The sequence below is a fragment of the Mustela lutreola genome, chromosome 16, assembly GCF_030435805.1.
Source record: "Mustela lutreola isolate mMusLut2 chromosome 16, mMusLut2.pri, whole genome shotgun sequence".
Taxonomy (NCBI): Eukaryota; Metazoa; Chordata; class Mammalia; order Carnivora; family Mustelidae; genus Mustela; species Mustela lutreola.
The window spans coordinates 58214170-58239460 of record NC_081305.1 but is presented as its reverse complement, the minus strand read 5'-3'; the positions used below and the strand labels follow the sequence as shown (position 1 = coordinate 58239460).

Below are 25291 nucleotides of genomic sequence, written 5' to 3'. Positions count from 1 at the left end.
AGGTCAGGTTCCGCACTCAGCCGGGAGTCTGTTTGGGATTCTTCTTCAGCCCCTCCCTCCGCCCCCACTCCCTCTCTAACAAATAACTAAAACCTTTTTAAAAAAACAACAAACAGGGACGCCTGGGTGGCTCAGTGGGTTAAGCCGCTGCCTTCGGCTCAGGTCATGATCTCAGGGTCCTGGGATCGAGTCCCGCATCGGGCTCTCTGCTCAGCCAGGAGCCTGCTTCCCTCTCTCTCTGCCTGCCTCTCCGACTACTTGTGATTTCTCTCTGTCAAATAAATAAATAAAATCTTTAAAAAAAAAAAACAACAACAACAACAACAAACAAAAGTAAACAAACAAACAAAAAAAACTAACCACAACACTTCCCAAGATCCCTTCTGGACTGAAGGTGTGATAGAGCTTGGGGTCTATTCAAGGTCCATTATCTCCTTGGGATACCCGCCTTCCCATTTTACAGACGGGCCAACTGAGGCCAGGGGAAGAAAAGGATTTACCCAAAGTTCCAGGCATAATCAGAATGGAGCCAAGGCTGGGATTTCTTGAGTCCCAATCAAGTCATCTCCTGATTCCTGGGGGTGGTAGTCAGGGGGCCTAGGGGCCTACTCGGAGGGTGAGGTTCCCAGGATGGATTTAGGAAACTTCCAAACTGTGTGTGACTTTCTTTCTGTTTATTTCATTGCTGTTTCCTCAGCTCCTAGAAAAGTGCCTGGCACACAGTAGATGCTCAATAAATATTTATTGAATGAATAGGAATGAGCATTTCATGGAGGAGTGGAGTGCAGGCTTTCATCTGATTCTCCCAGGGCACTGTGTTCCAAAAAATTCTGGCCCCTTACATCTCCATCCCAGTAGCTTTATGGCTTTAAGGTGGAAAAATTACTGGGCCCCATAGATCCCAGGCTTCCCTCTTTTCTCTCCGCACTCAGTACCAAAGCCCCATCTTCCTGCATCTCAGTGATTCCCCCCTCCCTTCCTGTAAAACCATTTTCCTCATTAAGTTCATTTTTTTTTCCCCTCCCCTCCTCCCTTCTCTTCCTTTCTCGGAGAAGGGTTTCCAGGAACCTCTTCTGGGAACTTCTGGGATAAGGGGGGGTGTGTATGTGTAGGAGGATCTTCACATCTCATCAGGAGCCTGGAGCCTATTATACATCCATTGGGAGGAAGGGCGGGAGGTGACCTAGCAGAAAGGCCAAGGCCTATCCAGAGCCGGGTGCTTGCTCCTGCTCTCCAGCCTGGTTATGGAAGGATGCCCATTCCTGGTGATCCCCGAGGGCCAGGAGAGGGAGGGTGACCCCATCAGCCAAGGCGGGCAGCCTTGGCCACCCTGGGGCATGGGAACAGAGGCAGAGATGGAGAGGGGAGAGAGAGCCCAGGATAACTCCAGCGCTGACTCACTAGCTTTGTGACCCTGGCCTAGTCATTTGGTCTCTCCGGTGACCGCCTTGGAACAGGGCCCGGGATCATTCCGAGAGGTCCTTCCAGTTCAGGGCCCCTGGTCACCCTTTTTCTGAAGATGGGCAAGGGGCTTGTGTTATATAATCCCAAAAGGCCCTGTGCTTCTTTCATCATTGTGAAGTATGCCTCTAAAAGAAATCCCAGAGCTGACCACTGTTCCTTGCTCACCCCACCACCATCCTGCTCAGCTGCCTCCTGGACTACAGCAGCCACCTGCCGCTGGCCTCCTGGCAGCTCCCTTCCCATATTCTGTCTCCCACTCAGCAGCCAGAGGATCCTGTTAACATTTAAGTCAAATCCCATCCCTCCTCCGCGAAGAGCCCTCTTGTGGCTCTCCTTTATTTCAGAGTAAAAGGCAAAGTCCTCACCAGGACCTACAAAGCCCCGATCAAAAGATCCAAAAAGATCAGCTGGTCCCTTGCCAGTCCCATCAATCATCAACCATTCCTTTCACCCTCCGGCCTCCCTCTGCTCCAGCTGCCCTGCTCCACTTGCTCTCCTTCAAAACTCAGGCACTCTCTCACTCCAGAGGCTTTGCACTGACTGTTCCCTCTGCCCGAAGTCCTCTTCCCCCTGACAGGCCCAGGGCCACCCTGCACCTGCTCACCTTCACCTTCCGGTGAGCCCTCCCCTAACCACCTCCTCTAGATCTGAGTCTATGCCAAGGGCTGCCTCCCCCGTCCCCGCATCGCGTTTATTTCCCCCCCAGCACACTTATTAATTCCAAACATTATATTTATTTTTATTTACTTGTTTACCGCAAGCCCCATGAGGGTGGGGGCCTAGGCTGTCTTGGTCACCCTCACGTTCCCCAGCCCCAGCCAGCACAGGGCTGGGTCTAGAGTGGATATAAATAAATTTCTGTTGAATGAATGAATAAATACCCTTCTCCTGTCCTGAACCCCTGCCCCGGCCTGCCCTGAACCCCTGCCCCGGCCTGCCTAGTCAGCTCTCCAACTAGTCTGCCCCAATTGTCCGTCGCTTGGGTTCTGAGTCTCCCTCCTCCCAGGTCCTGACTTGGAAAATGCTGTTTGTCCAGAAACTCACACGTGCCCTTCATGTCCTCCCTTCCTTAGAAGACCAGGGGCTTCCCATGGGCAAAAATGACCATGCTACCCTTCGGTGAATTTTTTTCTCCCATCTTCTCCTTCAGTCCCCAAATTTTATCTCCTTATTGGAAATCATCCTCCACCGCCCCACCGCCCCCCCACCCCGCCCCGCTCTTCTTGTCGTTACCTCTGGAAACCAAATGTTTGATTTAATTTACTTGTCTCCTCCTCCAGGAAGCTTTCCCTGACCCTCAGACTGGGTCAGAGGCCCTCTGGGTGCCCCTGTCTGAACCTCTGGGTCATCCCTTTCTGGGGGCAGGTCTGTCTCCCCCATGGGAGTGAGAGCACGTGATAGAGGGCCAGGATTGTCATTTGTCAGCACTGTGTCACTAGCACCACCCAGCACAGTGCCCCTGAATTGTTCAACCAAGTTGTTAGGGGGCCATGGTAGCGGCTGATGATTGGCCAGTGACCCACCAACCTCACTGTTTTCCTCTTTTCTTCTACTCTTATGAATATGAGCACAGCCCCATTTACATACAATTTGCATACAGTAGACCCAAAGGGAAGGGAGCTAAGACTGGGGGAGTGACAGGTTTCTGCACAAATTGGGGGTTCACTGGGTGGGTGGCAGCATCTTCAGCTGCACCTGGTCCCCCTGGGAGGGTGGAGCCGCCGCCCAGCCAGCTGCCAAGGCCTTGGCCATGCTGTTCCTCTTGGAAGTGAGCGGGGTCTCCAGGGTGAGCGAGGCGTTGGCCATCTCCTGGGGCTTGTCACTGGCCAGGAAGCGGAGCAGGTTGTGCAAGGCCTTGGCCACGTCGCTGCGGGCCCCCTCATTGACGAGGCAGTAAAGGATGGGGTCAGCCACGCAGTTGAGGCTGGTGAAGGCCAGCGAGCTGTGGTAGGCTGAGAAGACACGCTCCTCGAAGCCACAGTCCCAAGGGCGGCCCAGGTAGACGGCGCTGCGGGAGAGCAGGAGCACGTGGTAGGGCGCGAAGCAGACCAGCACGATGGCGATGAGGCTCAGGGCCAGCCGCTTGATCTTGGCCTTCTCCTGGCGCTCGGTGGACACACTGCCCCTCACGGCCCGCAGGATGCCGCGGTACGACAGCAGCATGAGGGCCCACGGGAAGAGGAAGCCCACGAAAACCCGGTAGAGGTTCATCCAGGCCACCCAGCCCTCCATGGGGAACTTCTCGAAGCAGAAGGTGTGGTTGTAGCGGTCGCGGAAGAGCTCGTCGTGGAACAAGGGCGCTGAGTTGGCCCCCAGCTCCGTGGCCCAGACCACGGAGCTCACGGCCACTGCCGTCTTGACCCGGCGCAGGCGCGCAAAGCGCAGTGGATGGGCCACCGCCAGGTAGCGGTCTACCGAGATGCAGCACAGGAAGGCGATGCTGATGTAGATGTTGGTGTAGAAGATGAAGCCGAAGAGCTTGCAGGAGCCCGGGCCGTGGATCCAGTTGTCGTGGTGCAGGAAGTAGTCGACCCACAGCGGCAGCGTGCAGATGTACAGCAGGTCGGCGATGCTGAGGTTCATCAGGTATACGCCCAGCTCGTTGCGTTGCCGGACCTGGCGGTAGGCCGCCCACAGGGCCAGGCAGTTGGTGGGCAGCCCCACGCCAATGACAAAGATATAGAGGGATGGCGGGAAGAGGTGGTCCACGCGCGAGTCCACGTGGCAGCCGTCCCACGTGCGGTTGCCCATCCTCGGCGCTGGGGCTCCCGAGGCTCTTCCCCCGGCCCACGGGGGCTGTGGGGCCACGGGGGGCGGGAGGCCATCAGGCCCCCTGAGCCCCCTCCTTGGAGGCTCAGGGGAACATGGTGAGTGGCAGTCCACGGGGGAAAGATAAGGGTGACCGTGAATCGTGGACGGGCCTGGGCAGGGAAGGAGAGAGCTTGAGAGGGAAAAGTCAGGGGAAGGGTAGAATTATGATCGGAGGGAGGCTTGGGGTGGGAGAGGGGATTAAAAAAAAAAGAGAGCTTTGTCAAGGGGGTGTTTACAGACCCAATCAGAGTGGAAAGGAGGGAGTTGAGGAGTAGCCCAAGAATTGGCCAAGGGGGGTGTTTATGGAAGGGATGGAGGCCTCATTGGGCAGTGGTAAGAGGGAGATATTGGTAGAGGATATAGAAAATATGCGTGGCCACGTTGAAGGGATGGGGGGTGGAATGTTCTAGAAGAGGCATGAAATATGTGCGATAGTGTTGAGCTAGGACAGACTACAGTTAGGGAGGGTTGAAAACACTAGGCAGGGTCAGTTGAGTGCTGGTGTTCCCTAGGACCCCGGTAAGAAATAAGGAAACAAACAAGATTATGGAAAAGTAGGTGCCCTTAGTCCGGGAAATGTGGGGAGGGTGTTTAAGAAACAGGAAGGAGGTGAGTAAAGGCTATTATGGAGGAGGATTACGGATGGAGTGAGGAATTTGAAGGGGGCAGGGAAGGGGCTCTGGCTTGGCTTGGTCCTGGTGGGAGCTCACAGTTCAAAGCTGACTGTATGGTGCCTGTGGGGAGAGAGGTCTGCCTTGAGGGGAGTCAAGGACACCCCCTTCTCCCCCCACCCCTCGCCATAACCCATGGGCTGCTGAGAACGGGCATCCTAGCGAAATCTAACTGAGCTTCGTTCTAAGCAACAAATCTCTGTAAATGCAGATTTAGGGGTCCGGATCTATTTTCCCTGATAGACATTAATAACCCCACTCAGATTTTATAACTTCCTTCCAGAAACCAGGTAAAACGCACAAGTATTGTATCACGCTCTGGCAGATGCTAACCCTGTCATTTCCCAAAGGGACGTGAAGCCCAGAAAGGCTGCTCATTCCCACCAAGGATGCACAGCAAGGTCATGATGGAACTAGGGCTGGAATCAGTCTTCTGCTGCTAACCCAGGACACCCCATCCTTGACAATGATAGAGACAGATAATAACAGCTAAAGCTTATTGAGCCCTACCACATCGCAGACCCTGTTCTAAGCACTTTTATGGGCATTAATACATTACATTTTCAAGATCCCTACAACAAACATACTGAACATATCGTTACCATTCCTAATTGGCAAACTGAGGCACAGAGCCCTTCAGAGACCTGTCCAAGGTCCTGATAATGACGGAGGGATAAGATTGGTTCTCATCCCTTTTCTCTAGCCTGTGCATGTTTCCATCCAAGAATAACTGAACAGAAAGGGCCCTGGGCTGGGCAGTGGGGGCTGGGAACCATAGCTGCTTTGGGGGGGGGAGATGAAAGGAGGCGCTACTGGAAGTGATCACATTCTAGCAGCAAGGGAAGCCCTGGCAGCAGGGCCAGCGTCCCTCCCTCAGGGTCCACTTCCCTCATTGTCTCTGTCCCCAGCCAACTTTCCTGAGTGAGAACCCTGGGCCTGTCACCCCCTTGGGAAGACCTGCAAACACAGGACAAAGGACAGTCATGGACCAAGATCCTGTCCATTGTCCGCCCAGAGGGTAGGGGAGCGAAGTCCTGAGTCAGAGGCACCTTTGTAAGTCACTCTATCCAGGGCTTTCCATGGTGTTAGTTTTTTAAGATGTGAAAGGTTTTATTGTTATTATAACTATCTTTTTAAACAAGATTTTAAACTGGAAAGCTATCCAAGACAGTGGAAAAAAGAAGCTGCTCTATGTTCTCAATGAAATCAAGTGGGGGGGCAGGGGACGCCACCTCTGAAGAAGCCCCCAGGACACACTTAGAAAACCACTGGTTGAGTCAACTGGATTTATCAGGAAACCAAGGCCCAGAGAGGTGAAGGGATGAGCCGAACATCATACACTGGGTTCTTGGGAACCTCCCAGATGCCGAAGCATCTTTCCATGGGAAAGTCCTCTTGGCTCTACCTCCACAATAAACCCTGAATCCATGCATATCTCTCAGAACCTCCTACCACTGTCTGTTCTGCACCACCATCGCTGCTTGCTTGGACCTGTGCAGTAGTTCCTCACTGGTTTTCCTGGCTGCCATTCTGGCTTCCTTCAACTCACTTCCCACAGGGCAGCTGCCAAGGTTTGTTAACATGAAAATGAGCTTTCATTACCTCTCTGCTGGAAACTGAAATCCTGAAATCCCAAGTGCCTTCCCAGTAGACTGCTGATAATATCCAAATTCCTTGCCCCAGGGAATAAGGCACTGCCTCACTCCCCCCCACCCCATCTCTCCTCCTCCACCTCAGCAGGCTCAAGATCCATTACCTTCTAGATTCAGCCGCAAAACCTTTGCTCTTTCTCGGATCTTCTTAGGACTCTGCTCCCTCGCCTCCTTCACTCCCACAGGGGAGGCCCTCCCCATCCCCCAGAGTCCTGCCCACCCACTCCCAGGGCTGTCGCCTCACATCACCTTGTATCTTGTTCCCATCTGTCTGTCTGTCTGAAATGGACATTCCAGGAGGGCAGTAACCTTGTGTGGACTGCTGTCTCCCAGCACCCAGAAGAGGCCGAGCATATAGTAGACACTCAGTAAATGACTGTGGGTCGAAGGAACAGGCATTGGTCAGCCCATCCAGCAAAGCAGGCTCTCTCTCCCTCTGAGGCAGCTACAAGTTCAAAGAAGTCCCTGCAGGGTCCCAGGGAAAGAGGTTGGAAGGGAAATAAAATGAAAAGGGCAGGATCTATCCGCTACATAATTGACTTTGAAAAGTCAGGGCTGAGTCCCGCTTAGTAAACCCTACCCCCTGTGGGGTCCTTAGCAGTCCAGCGGCTGCCCCCACCCCCAGACTTGCAGACAGTGGTTCCTGGATCCTGTGGACAAAGGGTGGAGACAGCACAAGCTCCCAGGGCTGGAACAGGGCAATCCAGCTCCTCCCTTCGAATATTCTCCACCCAGACCAAGTCCACGCAAAAAACCCTCCTCTCTCGCCTTCTGTCTCTCCCTTTTCTTGTAACATGGAGAAACTTCATGCTTGTTCCAGAGCCTCAGTTTCCCTTTCTGTATAAAGGGGGAGGGAGCAAAACCTTTATACTATTCACATCACAGACAAGAAAACCCTTGGTAGGACGGCATATCATCTACAAAATGTGCAGCATTTGAACAATTACTATTATTCCACATGCACAGGAGAGCTGAGACAAGAAAGGAACCAAGGCTGGGAGTTCCCTTTGCCCTGCGCTGGCCAGACCCTCCTGGGTTCAGCTGAGCCTGGAGCGGGTACAGCACAGCAAGCGTGAGACTTCTTTCCAGACGCCAGAGGAAATACACTTCTCATGGCTAATTTCCTCGAGGGGGAACCAGCTGGGGGCTCACCTCCCCCTCCTCCCCCTTCCTCCTCAACCCACCTGCTTCCTGGGGCTTCTGGGCACGGAGGGGGGGGGCCCACTCAGCCCTCTTTTTTCGCCACCTGAGATCTGCCCACCATTACACCATCAAAATCACAGAACCAGAACCGAGACTCAAAGCATTTCACAGTGCTATAGGTCTGTACGCTCCAACTGGGTGGGAGTGTAAGGCTGTTTCTTGACCCCTTCCTTGTACATGTGGGGAAACTGAGGCCCAGAGCAGCAAAACCGTTGTCTAAGTCATGTGACGTGTCAGCTTCCGGCAGATCTCCTGTCCTTCTTGATCCAAGAGCCTCCCCTTTTGCCAAATGTTTTCTCGCCTCACTCCCTGTGCTCCTGTAATGTTTCTCAAGTCCTTCTGGGGTTATCAGCCCCCTTTGAGAATCTGCTGAAAGATACAAGGAAGGGCTTTCTCCCCACCAAAAAGCAACAACCAGTGTTTTTGTGCACCCCCAACACCTTGCCCAGCCTGGGGCAGGCTGGGGCGGGGGTAGGGGGGCAAGATCCTCTTTAGCTGGGATCTATGTTTCCTCCCTTACTTGAGGTTTATTGGAGATTCAACCCCCAAATCTTTAGCAAGAAGCTCTCCCTAGCCCCCAGGCCCCCCTCTCTGCTAGCCCTTCCCGGGGAAAGGAGGAGAGATAAGCCCAAGTGTGGAGTGATAGTGAGGGGACCAGAAGGACTGGGCAGACCCCAGCCGCTGCTTCATCTCTTGGCTGCTCAAGCCAGATAAGACTCTGGGCTCCACCAACCACCCCCAAATCCAGTAAGGCTAAAGGACTCTGGAGGGCTGAGAGGACACGAGGGAGAGGTGATGCAGCCCCCACCCCCCGCCCACTGCATCCCTGTCCAACGTCAGGTTTCACTCACCAGCCTTGTCCTAGAAGCCACCAGACTGCCTCTTTGCCCCCCTTCCCTCCTCTGCCTGCTCTGCTTCCCGCCACCCCCTTGGCAGCCCCGCGGGACGGGCCAGCTCCGGTCTGCTCATTAGGGGATGAAATGTGATCACCGTGTCTCGCTCCCCACCTGGTGCCCTGGCGTCCGCCGGAAACCAGGGGGCAGTCAGGCCACCGTGACCACCTTGCTGGGCCTCAGTTTCCCCATTTCTACCGCCGTTCCCACACCACCCAAAGGGGACACCGGGGTCCTCCTACTCTACCCCTCTGACATCATCCATTCCAGCACCCAGAAAATCCTCTGGATCTATTGTTAGTCCAGTTCACAGTTTACCGTTCTATTATTGTAACCTTCTAGAGCTTTACCTTTCTTCCATTCTATTATTATTATCCTAGCGGCTTTCCATGTCTTTACCCTTTAAGTTTCTAATATTCCAGGAGTCTCACATTCCAAGATCCTAAAGTTCTATTGTTAGAACGCTCTATGATTTTTTTTAAACATTTCTACGACTTTCATCATCTATTATTAAACTCTCAGTGATTATTATCTTGGCCCAGCAAACACGAATACGTATTTCCCTTCCTTTTTTTTTTTTTTTTAACAGAAATGGGAACACACTCTATATACTGTGAAACCCCACTTCCTTTTTCCCTCCTTATCTATTCTGCTTGTTAGCGACCCAGCAGCCCGAAGGTCTAAGGTGGCACAGAATTCTAAAATATGGGGGATTCACGGGAGATTGGGAGGGGGGGGGGGGTTGGGTTGGTAGTCACCACCACCTCGGTCCTAAATTCTCCCTGCCCTGGGGGGACTGCTAGGAGCCCCCACTGCCTCCATCCCGAGCCCTGCGGGCCTTCTCTCATCCCTCCAGCTCGCTCACACCAGCTGAGTTATTATTTGTCTAGACACAAACCAAATTATAGGCCCTGTCCCGAGGGAACAGTGGGCTTCATGGGGAGGGTCAGGAGACAGAAGCAGGCGGGAGTTAATCCCTGCCCCCCCATTTCCCTTCCCTTCTTCCCTCCTTCTCTGAAACTCCACCTCTCCCACCCAAACCGACTCTTGTCCCCTCTCCTCTCCCCAACACCATGGCTTTGGAAATATTTTCTCTTCTCTGCTTCTCAAATGCTCCCCTCTGGATTCCAACCATTCATACTCACCCTGGCATTCTTCCCTCCTCACTGTGAAGACCTCTTTTCCCAAATTAATCCGACTTAGTGGCAGCAAAAGAAGCCAGCTCTCTGGATTTGGGCTTCAGGGGAACCGGAGTCCCAGCCCCCAGCCTGGCACGGACTCATTGTGGGGACTTCTGCTCCCTGGCCTCAGTTTTCCCATCTGTAAAATGGGTGCCTGACCTCCATGGCTCCGTAAGCCCTTTGAGCTCTCTCTGCTTGGAATCCTGAAATCTGCCCAAGATTCCAACACTAATCTTTTTGGATTGAAGCATTCATATATCCTGAGGACTTGTGATCTGAAGATTGTGGGGCCCCAGGCCTCCCTCTGATCATTCTCCCATCCTGAGTCCTTCCATTCAAAGACTTCAGTTGGTTAAGCAGCTGCCTTCGGCTCAGGTCATGATCCCAGCGTCCTGGGTCCTGGGATGGAGTCCTGGGATGGAGTCCCGCATCGCATCGGGCTCCTTGCTCAGCGGGGAGCCTGCTTCTCCCTCTGCCTCTGCCTGACATTCTGTCTGCCTGTGCTAGCTCTCTCCCCCTCTCTCTCTGATAAATAAAAAAAAAAAAGACTTCATGCTCAAGGGTTCTTGATTATGATTCCCAGAGCCGGGGAGCCGCCTATCATCTCTCTTATTTCCTCCTACTGGGACCCCCTCAAAAAAGGAAATCTCCCCATCCTCACCCCAAACCTGAAGCTGAGTTTCTCTATAGAGAGAGATTGGGAGGTACCCTCCCGGTGGGTTCAGGAGGAGGGGAGCTGGTGGCGTGGCCCAGGCTTGGGGGCGCTAGGGGATGGCCCCTATCAGCTCCATCTGTGTCAGTAAGTACCCCAGTGCACATCCTGCCTGAGTTAACACAACACATCCCACCACCAACAGTGGCTCACAGAAATTCCAGAGCTGTCCTGCAGCCTTGTTGGGGGCGGTGGGATGTCCTGTGCAAGCAGGGGGTGGGGGGAGTGAGGTGGAGGCAGGAAGGAGTTAATGGTGACCTAGCCAAATCCTGGAAGGGAGGAAGTGGGGGAGGAAGTCCACCCCCCAGCCAGGAATTCCTGAAATCGGAGGGTGGGGTGGGTGCGACCTCAGGAGCAGTAGGGGGACTCTCTAAAGGGGGCGCTGGGGTCACAGTGTCCCTCAGCGTCCACCTGCCCCAAGCGGCAACCCTACACCCCACCCCCACCCCACTCTCAAGCAGCTCCTCAGCCCAGGGGAAAGCTCTGGGATGCACCAGAACTTGGAATGAGATGACGGTGGGGTCGAGGTGCCAGAACAGGGTCTCAGGAAACACAGAGAAAGAGTCAGAGACACAGGAGAGAGACAGAGACACAGGAAGGGAAAGGGCAAAGAGATGCACAGAGACAGGGGAGAACCATGGAGTTGGGAGGCACAGAAATCCACGGGGACTGAGAGTTGGAGAGACTGAGGGATAGAGGCAAAGGGAGGCAGGGAGAGGGATACAGAGACAGACGGAGAAGCAGAGAGAAAGGAAAAGACACAGAGACACCCAGAGATGCAGAAGGAGAGGCACACCCAAGAGGGAGAGAGGATCGCAGACAGAGACCTATCCGAGACGGGCGGAGAGAGGGAGACGGACCCAAAGACACGGTCCGCGCGGAGACGGCGGGAGCGCGGGAGAGGGGCGGGGACGGGCCGCGCGGCGCGGGAGACCGAGGCACGGACGCAGGGGCGCAGAGTCCCCGAGGGGCGCGCGGAGGAGGGGCCCCGCGGCGGCCGGACGCCCGCGGGCAGGGGAAGGAGAGGCGCCTACCTGCGCGCGGCGGCTGGACGGGGCGGGCGGCGTCTCTCCCGGCTGTGGCGACGTCTGAGCTCGACCGCGGCGCAGGGACCCCGCGGCGACTCCGGTCGGCCCCGGGCCGGAGCCGCGGGCCGAAGCCCCGCCCCCGCCAGCCCCGCCCCCGTTAACCCCTCCCTTGTCGCCGCCCCTTAACCCCTTTAGGCTTTCACCCCATTCCAGGCTTCCAGCCCCGGGGTGGAGGTAAGCCGGGGAGAAACCTCACCTGCTGCCTCAGCAACCCCCTTCCCCAGCCCCTCCAAGGCCGCAGCCTGGAGGCCCCCATCTCCTTAACCCCTTTGCTTCCCCTCCGTGCAGCCCTACACCTCCTGCCTGACCCAGCCCTCTGCCTCTCACCCTCCTTGAGCCGATCCATTTCCTTCCCTCTGAGGCCCAAGTCCTTAACTCTGATGATTGCGTGCCTCCCTTCCCGAGGAAGAGTGAAAACAAGTCTGTCCTCACTGCTGGACTCAGGGCCACCTCTGTAAGGCGTCCTGCCCTTGGTCAACCAGACCTTAGCCTAATAGTCCTCTGTGCCTCAGTTTCCCGTCTGTCAAAGTGGTCACTCACAGTCTCTTTGTCAGGCTTTCTTTTCCCCACAGAACTTTTTAAAATTATCTGTCCCCCTCTGCTAGAGCAGGGAGGAGTCATGTCTGCATCTGGTTTGTTTACTGTTGTGTGTCTTTTGCCTGGAAGCCGGCTAGGCACGGCGACAGGTATGCAAGACACATGTTCTCAGGGAGTGAATACATAAGGGTAAAACAGTATTTGCTGATTTTTATTATTATCACGTCCTTCATAAACTGGTCGTGAGAATTCATTCTCCATCAGCACTTGGGACACACCTGGCATCACGCAGCACTCAGAAATGACAGCTATTGGCTTCACAAATTCTTTTTTTTTTTAGAGAGGGAGAGAGTACATGCGAGCCAGGGAGTGGGGGGAGGGTGTAGAGGGAGAGGGAGAGGGAGAGAGAGAATCTCCAGTAGACACTACACTGAACATGGAACCCAACATGGGGCTCGAGCTCACGGTCCTGAGATGGTGATCTGACTGAAATCAAGAGAGGGATTCTTAACCGACTGAGCTACCCAGGCACCCCTGATCGCAAATTCTTTTTTCTTCGTTCTTATTGTTGTTGTTGTTGTTGAGCCAGAAGAGGGGCAGAGGGACAGGGACAAACAGACTCCCTGCTGAGCTTGGAGCAGGAGTACGACTTGATCCCAGGACCCGGAGATCATGACCTGAGCTGAAGTCAGATGCTTAACTAACTGACCCACCCAGGCATCTCTCATTCTTCATTTTTAATAAAAATTAAAAAGCCCGGATCTTAAGGAACAAGACAATGAATTGTGACAGATACACTTGTGTGCCTAAGTGCTCAAATCAAGACAGAACATTTCTAGCACCTAAGAACCTTGTTCTTTGCTCCTTTCCAGGCAATACTCACAGTCTACTTCACGCCTAGCGGCAACTCTTTCTTTTTACACCAGACATTAGTGTTGCCTGTTCTAGAGCTTTTGCTGTGTGCCCTTGCACAAGTGACTTCATCTCTCTGAGCCCTATTACTTACTTCTCAGGGCTCTTGAGGGACACAGAAAGTTAGGGAGTTAACTAAGAGACCTGCAATGCACATGGGAATGAAGGTATTTTCCTTTCATATTCCCTCAAGGAGACAGGAAAAGAACTAAGGAAGTTATCCCGAAGGCTGTGGCCCCTCCCCATGTATAACCCCAGACTCATCCTATCAGCCTCAAGACAAGTCCCACGGAGCCCTCCTGTCAGAACCTTGGTCATCCCAAGCTCCTCTTAAGAAAGAATTCCAAGGGTCCTCTATGAGGGGAGAATCCTCTTCTCTCTTAGGCTCACCCTAGGTTCTCTGAGGATCCAATCCTGGTAGGAAATAGGTAGCCATTCAGAGCTTAAGTGGGAGCACTTAATAAAGGGATATTTCAGAGGAGTGGGCAGGCGGAAGGAACCCACACAGTAGGAGGCAACACCAAGGGACTGGCCATGGGTAGAGCCAAGCCATTACCACGCTTAGGGCAGGAAGCTGGAATTTGGAGAGGAGCCCATAGAACTTGTAGCTCTAGGTAGAGAACAAAGCTACTGCCAGAACAGCAGGGATGCGGGGAGGGGGCCCCCCAAATAAATACTCCCATTTTTCTCCTCCTACATTCCGATTTCCCATCAGTGCTTCTGTGGGCAGAAGCCAACCAGAGAGCGCAGGGCAAGGGAGCTCCATGGATGGAGTCCACGCACGGCGGTCTCCCAAGGTCCAGAGCAGGGAAAGAAAGGCTCAAAGTGATTCTGGGGGGCACATGGAGAGAATCGTCAGCGCTTCTTCCCTGCAGGGCTACGACTGGGCACAAGGGGGCGACAGAGCACCAAGAGAACCAATGAAAAGGCTGCTTCACTAGCACCTGCCACGCCTCCAGAACTTGGACAGTCGGGAGGGGTCGACAGGTGTGGGACAATAAAGGAGACTTGGAACAGAGAGCGTCAGAAACTGGCTTCTGAAACCTGGAGATCTGGAGGGGTGATACAAAGGCTGAGCCCTGGGGGCTGAGTAGGAGTTCTCCAAGAGGACGCGTTCAGACGCGGCGGGGCGGGTGCCCAGGGAACAGCCTGTATGGAGGCTCCGAGGCACGAAATGTCACAGGGAAGGGCAAATACGGGTGATTCAAATGGCTGGAGATGAAAATTGGGGACAGGAGAAGATTCTGGCTGAAACAGCAAAGATGAAGACAGGATTGGGAGAAAAGGGGAGGGGGGAGGGCAGCTGAACGCAATGAGCATTGACTGCATTCCAGGCAGATCTAAGCACTTCCTGTGAATATCTCCCCTATGGGAGGTACCATTTCACAGATGAGAACAATGAGGCACAGATGCTGTCAAAAGGCAGCAGTTTTGGCAGCTGGGTTCCGATGCTTTAACCACGGCTATGCTGTTTCTTGGAGCAGGAAACAGGGTTGAGGAATTTGAACTTCCACCCCCTTCATATAAGACACAATTCTTTCACACACTTCAACACCCAGATAAAACTCGAATACTCATTCAGCAAACATTCCCTGATCCCCTGCTGCTGTGCTAGGCAGTGCTGGGTACACAGCAGTGACCACGGAAGCCATGACCCCTCCCTCCCTGGGCTGGCAGCCAGTGCAGGGGTGACAGATCTATCCCTTATAGGGACCCCTCAGGTCAAGGGGGATGCTGGAACCCAGAGGAGCTTTGTCACAGTTTGTTGGGCAAATAGGAGGATGGAGGAAGGGCAAAACTCTCAGAATTTCCACACAAAACAACTCCCATCATTTGGTTCATTTCTTACTCAACCTTCAGTCTTCAGTTCAGTTGTCCCCTCCAGGAAGCCCTCCCAGATGCCCCCTGAGTCTTCCTCTGCCTCCTCAAGGTCACCATTGTCTGAGCATCGGTCTGCCTTCCCCACCGGACTGTGAGTACCTTGAGGGCAGGACGGGGACAGTCTCACTCAGCACTGTGTTTAAACATTGCCCAGCTCAAGGAACAGCCTAGAATAAACATGCTCCAAAAAATAAAAACCAAATAAATTTTAAAAAGAATAAGTATGCTCCTTGCCCTATTAAAGAATTCATTAACTCATTCATCAACATATGTATCTGTCAAGCATTTACTGCCCGCTAGACACTGTGCTAGGCACTGGGGATACAATCTTCAAAAGCCAAAATCCTCACCCTTGTGAGCAATCAATTAGTGAATAACTGATTGACTTCTGGTCATATCAATTGAGATCTGATGAGAAGAAAAAGCTCTCTAAAGGCCTGAGATATAAGGGAAGCCACTTTTTTTTAGATTTTATTTATTTATTTGACAGAGAGAGACACAGCAAGAGAGAAGGAACACAAGCAAGAGGAGTGGGAGAGGGAGAAGCAAACTCCCTGCCGAGCGAGGAGCCCAATGCGGGGCTTGATCCTAGGATACCGGAATTAGGACCTGAACCAAAGACAGATGCTTAACCAACTGAGCCACCTAGGAGCTCCCCCACCTCAAGATTTCTTTCTAAGTCAGCATGATGATGTGTACACGTTCTTGAAACCAAAAACCTGATTTACATCTCGTCAAGCCTACATTGTGCACCTGCTTTGTGAACAAGTTGCCTCAAGAAAAGCTATCTTGTCCTCAAGATACCTATGATCAGCGCTCCTACTCCCCTCCTTCCCCGATTCCTTCCTGACTCTATGTTACTTTATAATGTTTTGAACTTTGACAAGAGGTAAAGAGGCGGGGCGCCTGGGTGGCTCAGTGGGTTAAAGGCTCTGCCTTCTGCTCAGGTCATGATCTCAGGATCTTGGGATCGAGCCCCGCATCGGGCTCTCTCTGCCTCTCTGCCTACTTGTGATCTCTGTCTGTCAAATAAATAAATAAAATATGTAAAAATAAATAAATAATTGAAATTATAGTTTAGGTTGCTGTTTCTGGAGACTCACAGACAGTCTTCCTTACTGACCAAAAGGGGCTTTGCAGGTTTCTCCTGCAATAAATTTTTCCTCTTTTAGGAAGAGATGGACTTGCTAAGTTGCCACTCTTTTTTTAGTATATGTGCTGCCGAAGCAAGCACGCTAAGTTGCCACTCTGAGACTATAAGACTCTGAACTTTCTGACCCAAGAGATCATCTTGCAAGTTGAGCAAAAAAAACCCCACAAATGTGTAATGTTCTACAAAATTCTTTTTTAAAAACATTTTATTTATTTATTTGACAGAGATCACAAGTAGACAGAGAGGCAGGCAAAGAGAGTGGGAGGAGGAAGAAGGCTCCCCCCGCAGAGCAGAGAGCCTGATGTGGGGCTCGATCCCAGGACCCTGGGATCATGACCTGAGCCAAAGGCAGAGGCTTAATCCACTGAACCACTCAGGTGCCCCCCCCTTTTTAATTTAGTAATCTCTGTAGCCAACCTGAGGCTTAAACTCGACCCTGATATCAAGAGTCATGTGCTCAACCAGCTGAACGGGGCAGGAGCCCCTCCACAAAATTCCTATGTATTGTTTTGTCCAGAAGAATTCTATGTTTGCTACCTTAGAATGTTTCTATAGGAGCAGTGGTTCTCAAAGTGTGATTCTCAGGGCATCAGTACTCTTCCTGGAACTCTTTGGAAATGTAGATTCTCTGGAGAACCTCAGGCTGACCAAGAGGAGAAAATGCATTTTCATTCTAACAAAGCCTGCAGGTGATTCTAATATATCTATATCTAATATATCTTCAGCTTTGAGAATTACTGAACTAGAGAATAGGAAAAAAAAATTCCCAAAGCAATTCTAAGCACCTCCAACATTATATACAAGATGTAAGGGCACCTGGGTGGCTCAGTTGGTTAAAGGGTCTGCCTTCAGCTCAGGTCATGATCCAAGAGTCCTGGGATTGAGTCCCACATCCCCTGTTCAGTAGGGAGTCTGTTTCTTCCTCTCCTTCTGCTCCTCCCCACCACTCATTCTCTTTCAAATAAATAAATAAGATCTTAAGAAAAATAAAAAACAAGATGTAATTAGATAGCATCCCTATAAATTATCTTGGCTATCAGAGATGGAGAAGATCAGAACATCTCAACCCCCCCCCCCCACCCCACAACTTGGTACTGTCACTGGTGATATTCTAGTGGTTTTGCCCTCACAGGATGCTATCGGTTATTCTAATGAGGGATAGAAGCAGGAAAGCGTTCACTTATTTTTTTTTTTAAGCCTATGAGCCATTGTTTTATTTTATTTTAAAATAAGCTCTGAGGGCGCCTGGGTGGCTCAGTGGGTTAATCCTCTGCCTTCGGCTCAGGTCATGATCTCGGGGTCCTGGGATCGAGCCCCGCTTTGGACTCTCTGCTGGGCAGGGAGCCTGCTTCTGCCTCTCTCTCTGCCTGCCTCTCTGCCTACTTGTGATCTCTCTGTGTCAAACAAAATCTTAAAAAAAAAAAAAAAAAAGCCTTAAAAAAAAAGCTCTGTGATGTCTAAATAGGGTGTCTCTCTCGATTGGTCGATTGGATGGGGGTCCCCAAATAGGGGGCAATGATCAGGTGGAAGCCGGTGGTGTGGACAGTGGAAGAATTCACCGAGACAGAATAAAGGAGATAGACGTTTACCAAACACACCGCAAGGGAGCAGTGGGCAGGACAGTGGAGGAGAGGCTGCCTGCAAGGAGGCAGTGGGTGGGGGCCGTTTTTTAAAGGGGGAAGATGGGGGCACCTGGGGGGCTCAGTGGGTTAAGCGTCTGCCTTCAGCTCTGGCCATGATCCCAGGGTCCTGGGAGGGAGTCCCGCATGGGGCTCTCTGCTCTGCAGGGAATCTGCTTCTTCGTCTCCCTCTGACCCTCTCCCTACTTGTGCACTCTCTTCTCTCTCTCCCTGTCAAATAAACAAGTAAAATCTTTAAAATTTAAGAAAAAAAATAATAAAGGGAGAAGATGAGGGCATAACATATGGCGATATATGGAATTCTCCCTCTTCTGGTAAATGAGCCTGGTTCTAAGTAGCCCACTGGGCAGTGAGAGCCTAAAGATATTTTGAGGTCACTGTGGGCCCTTCCTACATTCCACCATTCAAGCCTGTTTGCCTAAAAGCCACCTCTACAAGCTCTGTGCCCAATGTGGGGCTTCAACTCACAACCCCGAATGCCAGAGTCATGTACTCTATAGACTGAGCTAGCCAGGTGCCCCAAAATGTTGATCTCTAGCCCAGAAGCCTGATGTAGAGCCTGCATAGTTTTGGTAAGGATTAAATAAATGCTGGTCTGGTTGAAACATTCTCTCTCTCTCTCTCTCTTTTTTTAAAGTAGTCTCCACACCCAAGGGTGGGGCTTGAACTCAGAACTCTGGAATCAAGAGTCAGATGCTCTACCAACTGAGCTAAGGAGGTGCTCCAATATTTTTTAAAGATTTTATTGATTTGACAGAGAGAAACACAGTGAGAGAGTGAACACAAGCAGTGGGGGTGGGAGAGGGAGAAGCAGGCCCCCTGCCGAGCAGGGAATCAGATCATGACTTGAGTCCAAGGCAGATGCCTAATGACTGAGCCACCCAGATGCCCCTTACCTGCTCTTTTAATACCTGTATTCTTCTTGGGCACGAGACAGCCATACATGTCATCAGGACGGCCATTGATCTTAAGACTCCCATATAAGGTTTCCTTCCAAATAACCACGTGTAATCCCTCAATGAGGAAAAAGGCAAGATACGTCTGACTGTGTGCTTCCCAAAAGGGACCGATTGGAGCTATTACCCAGGTTACTTAGGGTTACTTAGGTTACTTACCTAACCAAGGACTGCTCCCTTGGGCCTGGATCCTGGAGAAAGCTTGGGAGAAAGTTGTCTAAGTTCCATCTTTTGTTTTTTTTCATGGCTTTCATTTGTCCTTACGCATGGGCTAAGGACATCCTGCTCCCAGATTGAAAATACTTCTAGAGGGGTTCTGGGTGGTTCAGTCCGTCGATTATCTGCCTTCAGCTCAGGTCATGTTCCCAGGGTCCTGGGATCGATTCCTGCATCAGCCTTCCGGCTCAGCGGGGAGTCTGATTCTCCTCCCGCCACTCCTCCCCCCACCCCTTGCGCTTTCTCCCTCTCTCTCTTTCTCTCTCAAATAAAATCTTTGCAAGAAATTAAAAAAAAAAAAAAAGGCACAAAACCCACCTCTGGGGGGTGGGGTTACACGATTCTCTTGAGCACACCTGCTCTCAGATCTCAAGAGTGTCCATTTGCTTTAATACCCTACCCCACTGTGCTGCACGTCTGTCCTTGAACTCCTTCTGGTAACAAGCCCAAAAAACCTTCCGTGGGGATTCCTTTGGGGTCGACTAGGTCAAGACCCAGGGGCCCGGAGTCTCCCCAGTTCACCGGGCATCTTTCTGGAGCGCCCCCTTCCTCGGTTAGTCTCCCACTCTCGCCTTCCTCCAGCCGGAGACTTGCTTAGTCACTGTCCCCCTTTGTTCTCCTCTTTCTGATCTAACAGGAAAAGGCCTAAAAAGGACACCTCGTGTGTTTCCTTCCCTTCTGCTTCTTTTGTAACTCTGTTGGCCTCGATAGAAGCTAGAAGATGGGAACGTCTGAGCAGAAAAATGAACCGAAATTCCTTATGGTCTGGCCTTTATGTCGCTGTGCCCAAACACCTGATCTGCCCACACTCCTTGAGGACACCCCTCTCCTCTCCACAATTCGCTGTCTCAGGCCCTTCGGCTGTTCATTGTTCTGTCCCGTTCCCTGCAACCCCCCACTCTCCCCACCACCACCTTTGACCGGTCCTGTCCATGCCTCTCTTGGTTTTCTGCAACCCCCCGCCCCACCTCTCCTCCTTGTTTGCTGCTTCTGTTGTGCGTCCGATCTGGACCAGAGAGGGCTGGATGCGTCCTGCCAGCCTCTCCTTGTGTGGGGGGTTTCCCCATCATTCGTTCCTGGGTTAAGGGACAGGAGAATGGGAGGCAATCCCCTGGTGAGTCAGCATAGGGCTTTAAGGAATAGTCTCCAGTAGCTGCCCAGACACCTTTTGTTTTGGGGAGAGTCCCTGCCTTTTCGGGGGGCCGGTTGCAACCTATTTTCACTTTTTGTTGCTGGAAAGAAAATGTGTGTCTGTTGGTCTGTCCAAGCGGATGAACTTTAGGAGTCATCTTTCTCTGCCCTCTGGGCTTTTAACTGGCTTCAGCTTTGAGAGGAGCACCTACCTATTCCGCCTCAGCCCCCCATTCCTGTTTCTGCACCACCATGGTTTGGCTTTCATAACTGGCTCTATACCATCCTCAGTGCCTCCTGCTTCTCCTAACCTCACTACGGCAGGACGAAGTCTGCCCCTCCCTGCACTTCATCGCCCACCTCAGATTTCCCCCCCAGGTGCCCTAGCTAAAACTGACCAATGCGGGGGCAAATTGATTTTTGGTGGACCCAGGTGCAACATATTTGGCATTTAAACTAATTTGTCAGCTGAATTAAACATATCTGTAGAGTCTCAGCATTAAATATAAAAACCTTATTAATTTTTTATTTTTTTATTTTAAGAGAGGGAGAGAGGTTGGGGAGAGGCAAAGGAAGAAGGAGAAGAGAACCTAAAGCAGGCTCTGAGCCCAAAGTGAAACCTCATCTCACGACCCTGAGACCATGACCTGAGCTGAAATCAGGAGCTTCAGGCTTAATTGACTGAGCCACCCACGTGCCCCTAAATATAAAAACTTTCATTCCAGGGGCCCTTATCAGGTTTAGTTGGAAGAATGTGCGACTCTAGATCTCAGGGTTGGGAGTTCAAGCCCCACATTGGGTGTAGAGATTATGTAAAAATTATTAATGTAATGTAATTAAGACTCATAAAGGGACATCTGGGTGGCTCAGTTGGCTAAGCAGCTGCCTTTGGCTTAGGTCACGATCCCAGGGTCCTAGGATCGAGCCCCACATCTGGCTCTTTGCTCAGCATGGCCCCTGCTTCTCCCTCTCCCACTACCCCTGCTTGTGCTGTCTCTCTCTGACAAATAAATTAATTTAATTTAATTTAATTAAAAAAGACTCCTGAAAATAAGGGAAGAACTCCGTATGCAAGAAATGATGCATTTTTAATAAGAAAGATGTAAGGCATGAGAATACATTTTGTAGAGGGAGGAAAGTAATTGTGTCCTAAAATAAGACTGGTTGTTTGGAGAGAAAGGGCTTAGGACAAAATATGAATGAAAACGAAAGTTACAGGGGGGCCTGGCTGGCTCAGTCAGTAGAGCACATGACTCTAGGGGGAAAAAAAGAAGAAAGAAGAAAAGAAAAAAATTACAAAAGGTTTGTAAAGGGGTCTTTGCAGAAGAATTTTACATGTGGTCAGGACTGACTAGGATAAAAATGAATAGGATTTTTAAAGTGCACTGGTTTAAGACTGAAATTCTGCTTTTCTTTCTCTCACAGAGTTTTCTAGGACTGTGAGTCTCCTCTTGGTAAGAAAATGTGAACAAAGTTTTTTATCTTCCCAGAAAACCGAAGCTTCGATGTTTTGTCTTGATATCAGGGCTTTGATTACTTAAAGTTAAAACTCCTCAATATTAAAGAGTCGAGTTTTGGGCGCCTGGGTGGCTCAGTGGGTTAAGCCGCTGCCTTCGGCTCAGGTCATGATCTCAGGGTCCTGGGATCGAGTCCCGCATCGGGCTCTCTGCTCAGCAGGGAGCCTGCTTCCTCCTCTCTCTCTCTCTGCCTGCCTCTCTGCCTACTCGTGATCTGTCTGTCAAATAAATAAATAAAATCTTTAAAAAAAAAAAAAAAAAAGAGTCGAGTTTTACTCACCACTGTGTAACTTCCAATAGGACCCTTTATTACCACCTTGGTGAAATATAGTTTTATAACGATCTGTAATCCTATTTGGGCATGTGCTTTAAAACCTTCTGAGATTTTTCACAAAATTCCCCAGATTTAAATTCTAAATGAATGCCTTTTGACTAATCAGTCTTGTTTCTTTGGTATGTTAAGTTACTTGGGTTTGGGTTTTTTGTTTTGAAAAAATATTTATTTCAGAGAGAGAGAGAAAAAGGAGCAGAGGGAGAGACTATCCAAGCAGACTCCCACTGAGCACAGAGTCCAGACGTAGAACGTGATGTCAGGAGATTAAGACCTCAGCCAAAGGGGCGCCTGGATGGCTCAATGGGTTAAAGCCTCTGCCTTCCGCTCAGGTCATAATCCCAGGACTCTGGGATCAAGCCCCTGGGATCAAGCCCCAGAATCAGGCTCTCTGCTCAGCAGGAGGTCTGCTTCCTCCTCTCTCTCTCTGCCTGCCTCTCTGCCTACTCCCTCTCTGTCAAATAAATAAAATCTTTAAAAAAAAAAAAAAAAAAGACCCTCAGCCATAAACCAAGACTCAGATGCTTAACCAACTGAGCCACCCAGGCGCCCCCCAATTTAAGTTACTTGGAATGCATGTCCAACAGATAATGATAAGCCTTAGGTTGTATTGAACGGGTAAGTAATAGAACTATTCCAGAAAATATATGAAATTCCTGAAGTTTTAATATGTCCTGATATAAGGTCATTACTTGAATTCTTGAAATGTGTGTCACAGATACAATCAAGTTTCCATGTCAACTGCATTATCAGGAACTCTACTATCAGATCTTTTTTTTTTTTTTTAAAGATCTTATTATTTTTATTTTTTTCAGATTTTATTTATTTATTTGACAGAGAGAGAGAGATCACAAGTAGCCAGAGGCAGGCAGAGAGGGAGGGGGAAGCAGGCTCCACCACCCCCCCCCAGCAGAGAGCCAGATGAGGGGCTCGAAGATGAGGGGCTTGAAGCGGGGCTCGATCCCAGGACCCTGAGACCATGACCTGAGCTGAAGGCAGAGGCTTTAACCCACTGAGCCACCCAGGCGCCCCTGGGTGGACATGTTTTTTCAAATGAACTAGTCTTGATTTGGCAATCTCTGGAAACAAGGATGAATTTAGAGAAAAATTATGCTTCAATAGCACAACCTTATGGATGTTAGATTCAAGTTTTGACTAATCATCTTGAAATGCATGTTGTTTGCTTAAGCCAGACAGTCTGAGGGAGGCTTTAGAGAGATTGCCATTGGAGCTCAAATACAGACTATTCCTCTGTGGGGGTAATGAAAGGGACGCCGTGGGCTTACGATTATTTAAACAGTATAATTGTGTAACTCGGTTGTCACCTTGATCAATCCCATGTGGCTGAGATAACAAAATCACTCCTTGAAATAGTGTACCCCATGCCACGGGGTTAACAATGAACTTACGAAAGCTATAGGATCGGCCCCGCCTTCTTTATAATTGGATTGGGGAACCCACTTAGGGATGCCCTTAGCTCCTGAGACATGTCATTCTGCACTTGACAGTGATTCCTGGTGATTAAGGATATGGTTATGGCTAGACATCAGGGGGGCCTGTGTGCCTCAGTCAGTTAAGCCTTCGGCTAGGGTCATGATCCCAGGGTCTTGGGATTGAGTCCCACATCAGGCTCCTTGCTAAGGCAGGGAGCCTGTTTCTGCCTCTGCCTGCTGTTCTCCCTGCTTGTGCTCTCTTACTCTCTCTCTCTGACAAATAAATAAGCAAAATCTTTAAATATAACAAACATAAGTAGAGGCATTGGCTGAGCATACAGAGGCCACCTTGAATCCAACCCAACACGAAGTCACCCACAAATTTAAAAAGTGGTCCTTTAAAACCATACCCTTGATTCATGGCCCGATAGTACTCACCAAAGAGTACTCCCCCAGAAGCCTGTGACCATACCATTATTTCTACCACCTTGCAAACCATTTGGCTTGCTACTGGCCCGGCAAGGCGACCCAGCATCAGACGCCTGGTACCTAATGGAACGCAGTGGTTATGGTGCCAAACTGGGGGCGTGGCTTCCACCAGGCTGCATTGGAAACTGTGTCCTAGGTTCTGTCTGGATGGACGGCCTGCAGCACCAAGACCCTTACATGTCCAACTTACTTTCCATGCCAAAAACAACGATGGAGGGGCATCTGGGAGGCTCAGTCGGTTAAGTGTCTGCCTTCGGCTCAGAGTATGGTCTCAGGGTCCTAGGATTGAACACTATATTGGGCTCCCTGCTCAGCATGGGAGCCTGCTTCTCCCTCTCCCCCATTTGTGCTCTCAACTAAATAAATAAGATCTTAAAAAAAATAGAATAGTTAGATGCTTAGTGGACTGAACCACCCAGGGGCCATGGGTGGTATAAATAACCACACTGATCACTTGATGATGGGTTAAACACCTGGTCTGGAGGTGGACTGCAGTCCATTCCAAAGGGTCTTCTTACCACACTTCTCATTTTTTATTATGTTAATCCTTTTTTGAAGTTTATTTATTTTCTTAACCTTGACATCCAAGGGGGGACTTGAACTAATGACCCCACGGTCAAGCGTTGCATGCTCTTCCAACTGAGCCAGCCTTATTATAGTAGTAATCTTAATATGTTGTCTCTTTTGCTTTGTTCTCTCGTATTGCTGATACGCATGCAAGCAGTTCCTGACTTCTTGGCCCAGCTGATGGATGAGCCTTACTGTTCAAAACAAATTCACCTCGATGTCCCCTCTGGACCCTGCAGCAATGGCCTCCCATAATAACTGCTTGCAGATAGATAGTGATCAGTTTCAGTCCACAGGTCAGGACATGTTTAGGACCCCTGCCAGCTTCAAGTAGTTACAGACTATGTGCCCTTTGCTCTTCAAGATTCAAGGACCGAATACTGGTCAAGGGGGGAAACAGTGAGGGATAAAAGCAGAAAAAATGTTCACCTTTAGCCCAGAAGGCTGACCTGCATAGTTTTGATAAGGATCAAATAAGTACTGGTTGTTACATCCTTATAGGGTCTCATGACTGCCCGTATAGCTCATGGATAGTTAAGATCGAACTGAACCATAAGCACCAGAGAAATCTTGCCAAAAGAATCTGTTTTTGTTTTAAGATTTTACTTACTTGAGAGTGAGTGAGCATGGGGGGAGGGGCAGAGGGGGAAGGAGAGGGAAAGAGAGAGAATCCCAAGCAGATTCTACACTGAGCACGGAGCCCCACGTGGGGCTCATCTCAGGACCCTGAGGCCACGACCAAAGCCGCAACCAAGAGTTGGACACTCAATCAACTGAGCCCCCCAGGCCCCCCAAGATGAACATTTAACGGATAGACTGAGTAAAGTACATTGCTCTCCCCAGAGTGGGCGGG

The 25291-nt window shown here is 50.7% G+C and overlaps 1 protein-coding gene across 4 annotated transcripts; it reads right to left on the bottom strand.

Annotated features, from left to right (window-relative positions):
* Positions 1-727: 727 nt before the first annotated feature.
* GPR4 (G protein-coupled receptor 4) lies at positions 728-19070 on the bottom strand. Of its 4 annotated transcripts, none has more exons than XM_059152561.1 (3): positions 11622-11751; positions 6848-6974; positions 728-5009 (listed from the first exon to the last, which is right to left on the bottom strand). In XM_059152561.1, the coding sequence occupies exon 3, from the start codon at positions 4213-4215 to the stop codon at positions 3127-3129; it is 1089 nt and encodes a 362-aa protein (XP_059008544.1). In that variant the 5' UTR covers positions 4216-5009; positions 6848-6974; positions 11622-11751; the 3' UTR covers positions 728-3126. The 4 variants fall into 4 exon arrangements, with proteins under 4 accessions (XP_059008544.1, XP_059008543.1, XP_059008545.1 ...); XM_059152560.1 differs by having other exon boundaries at positions 6848-7063; positions 11622-11734; XM_059152562.1 differs by lacking the exons at positions 6848-6974; positions 11622-11751 and adding an exon at positions 18914-19070.
* Between the last annotated feature and the right edge of the window lie 6221 nt (positions 19071-25291).

Coding starts and splice junctions, on each gene's coding strand:
- GPR4 (XM_059152562.1), bottom strand. CDS start 4,215: ATGGGCAACCGCACGTGGGACGGCTGCCACGTGGACTCGCGCGTGGAC.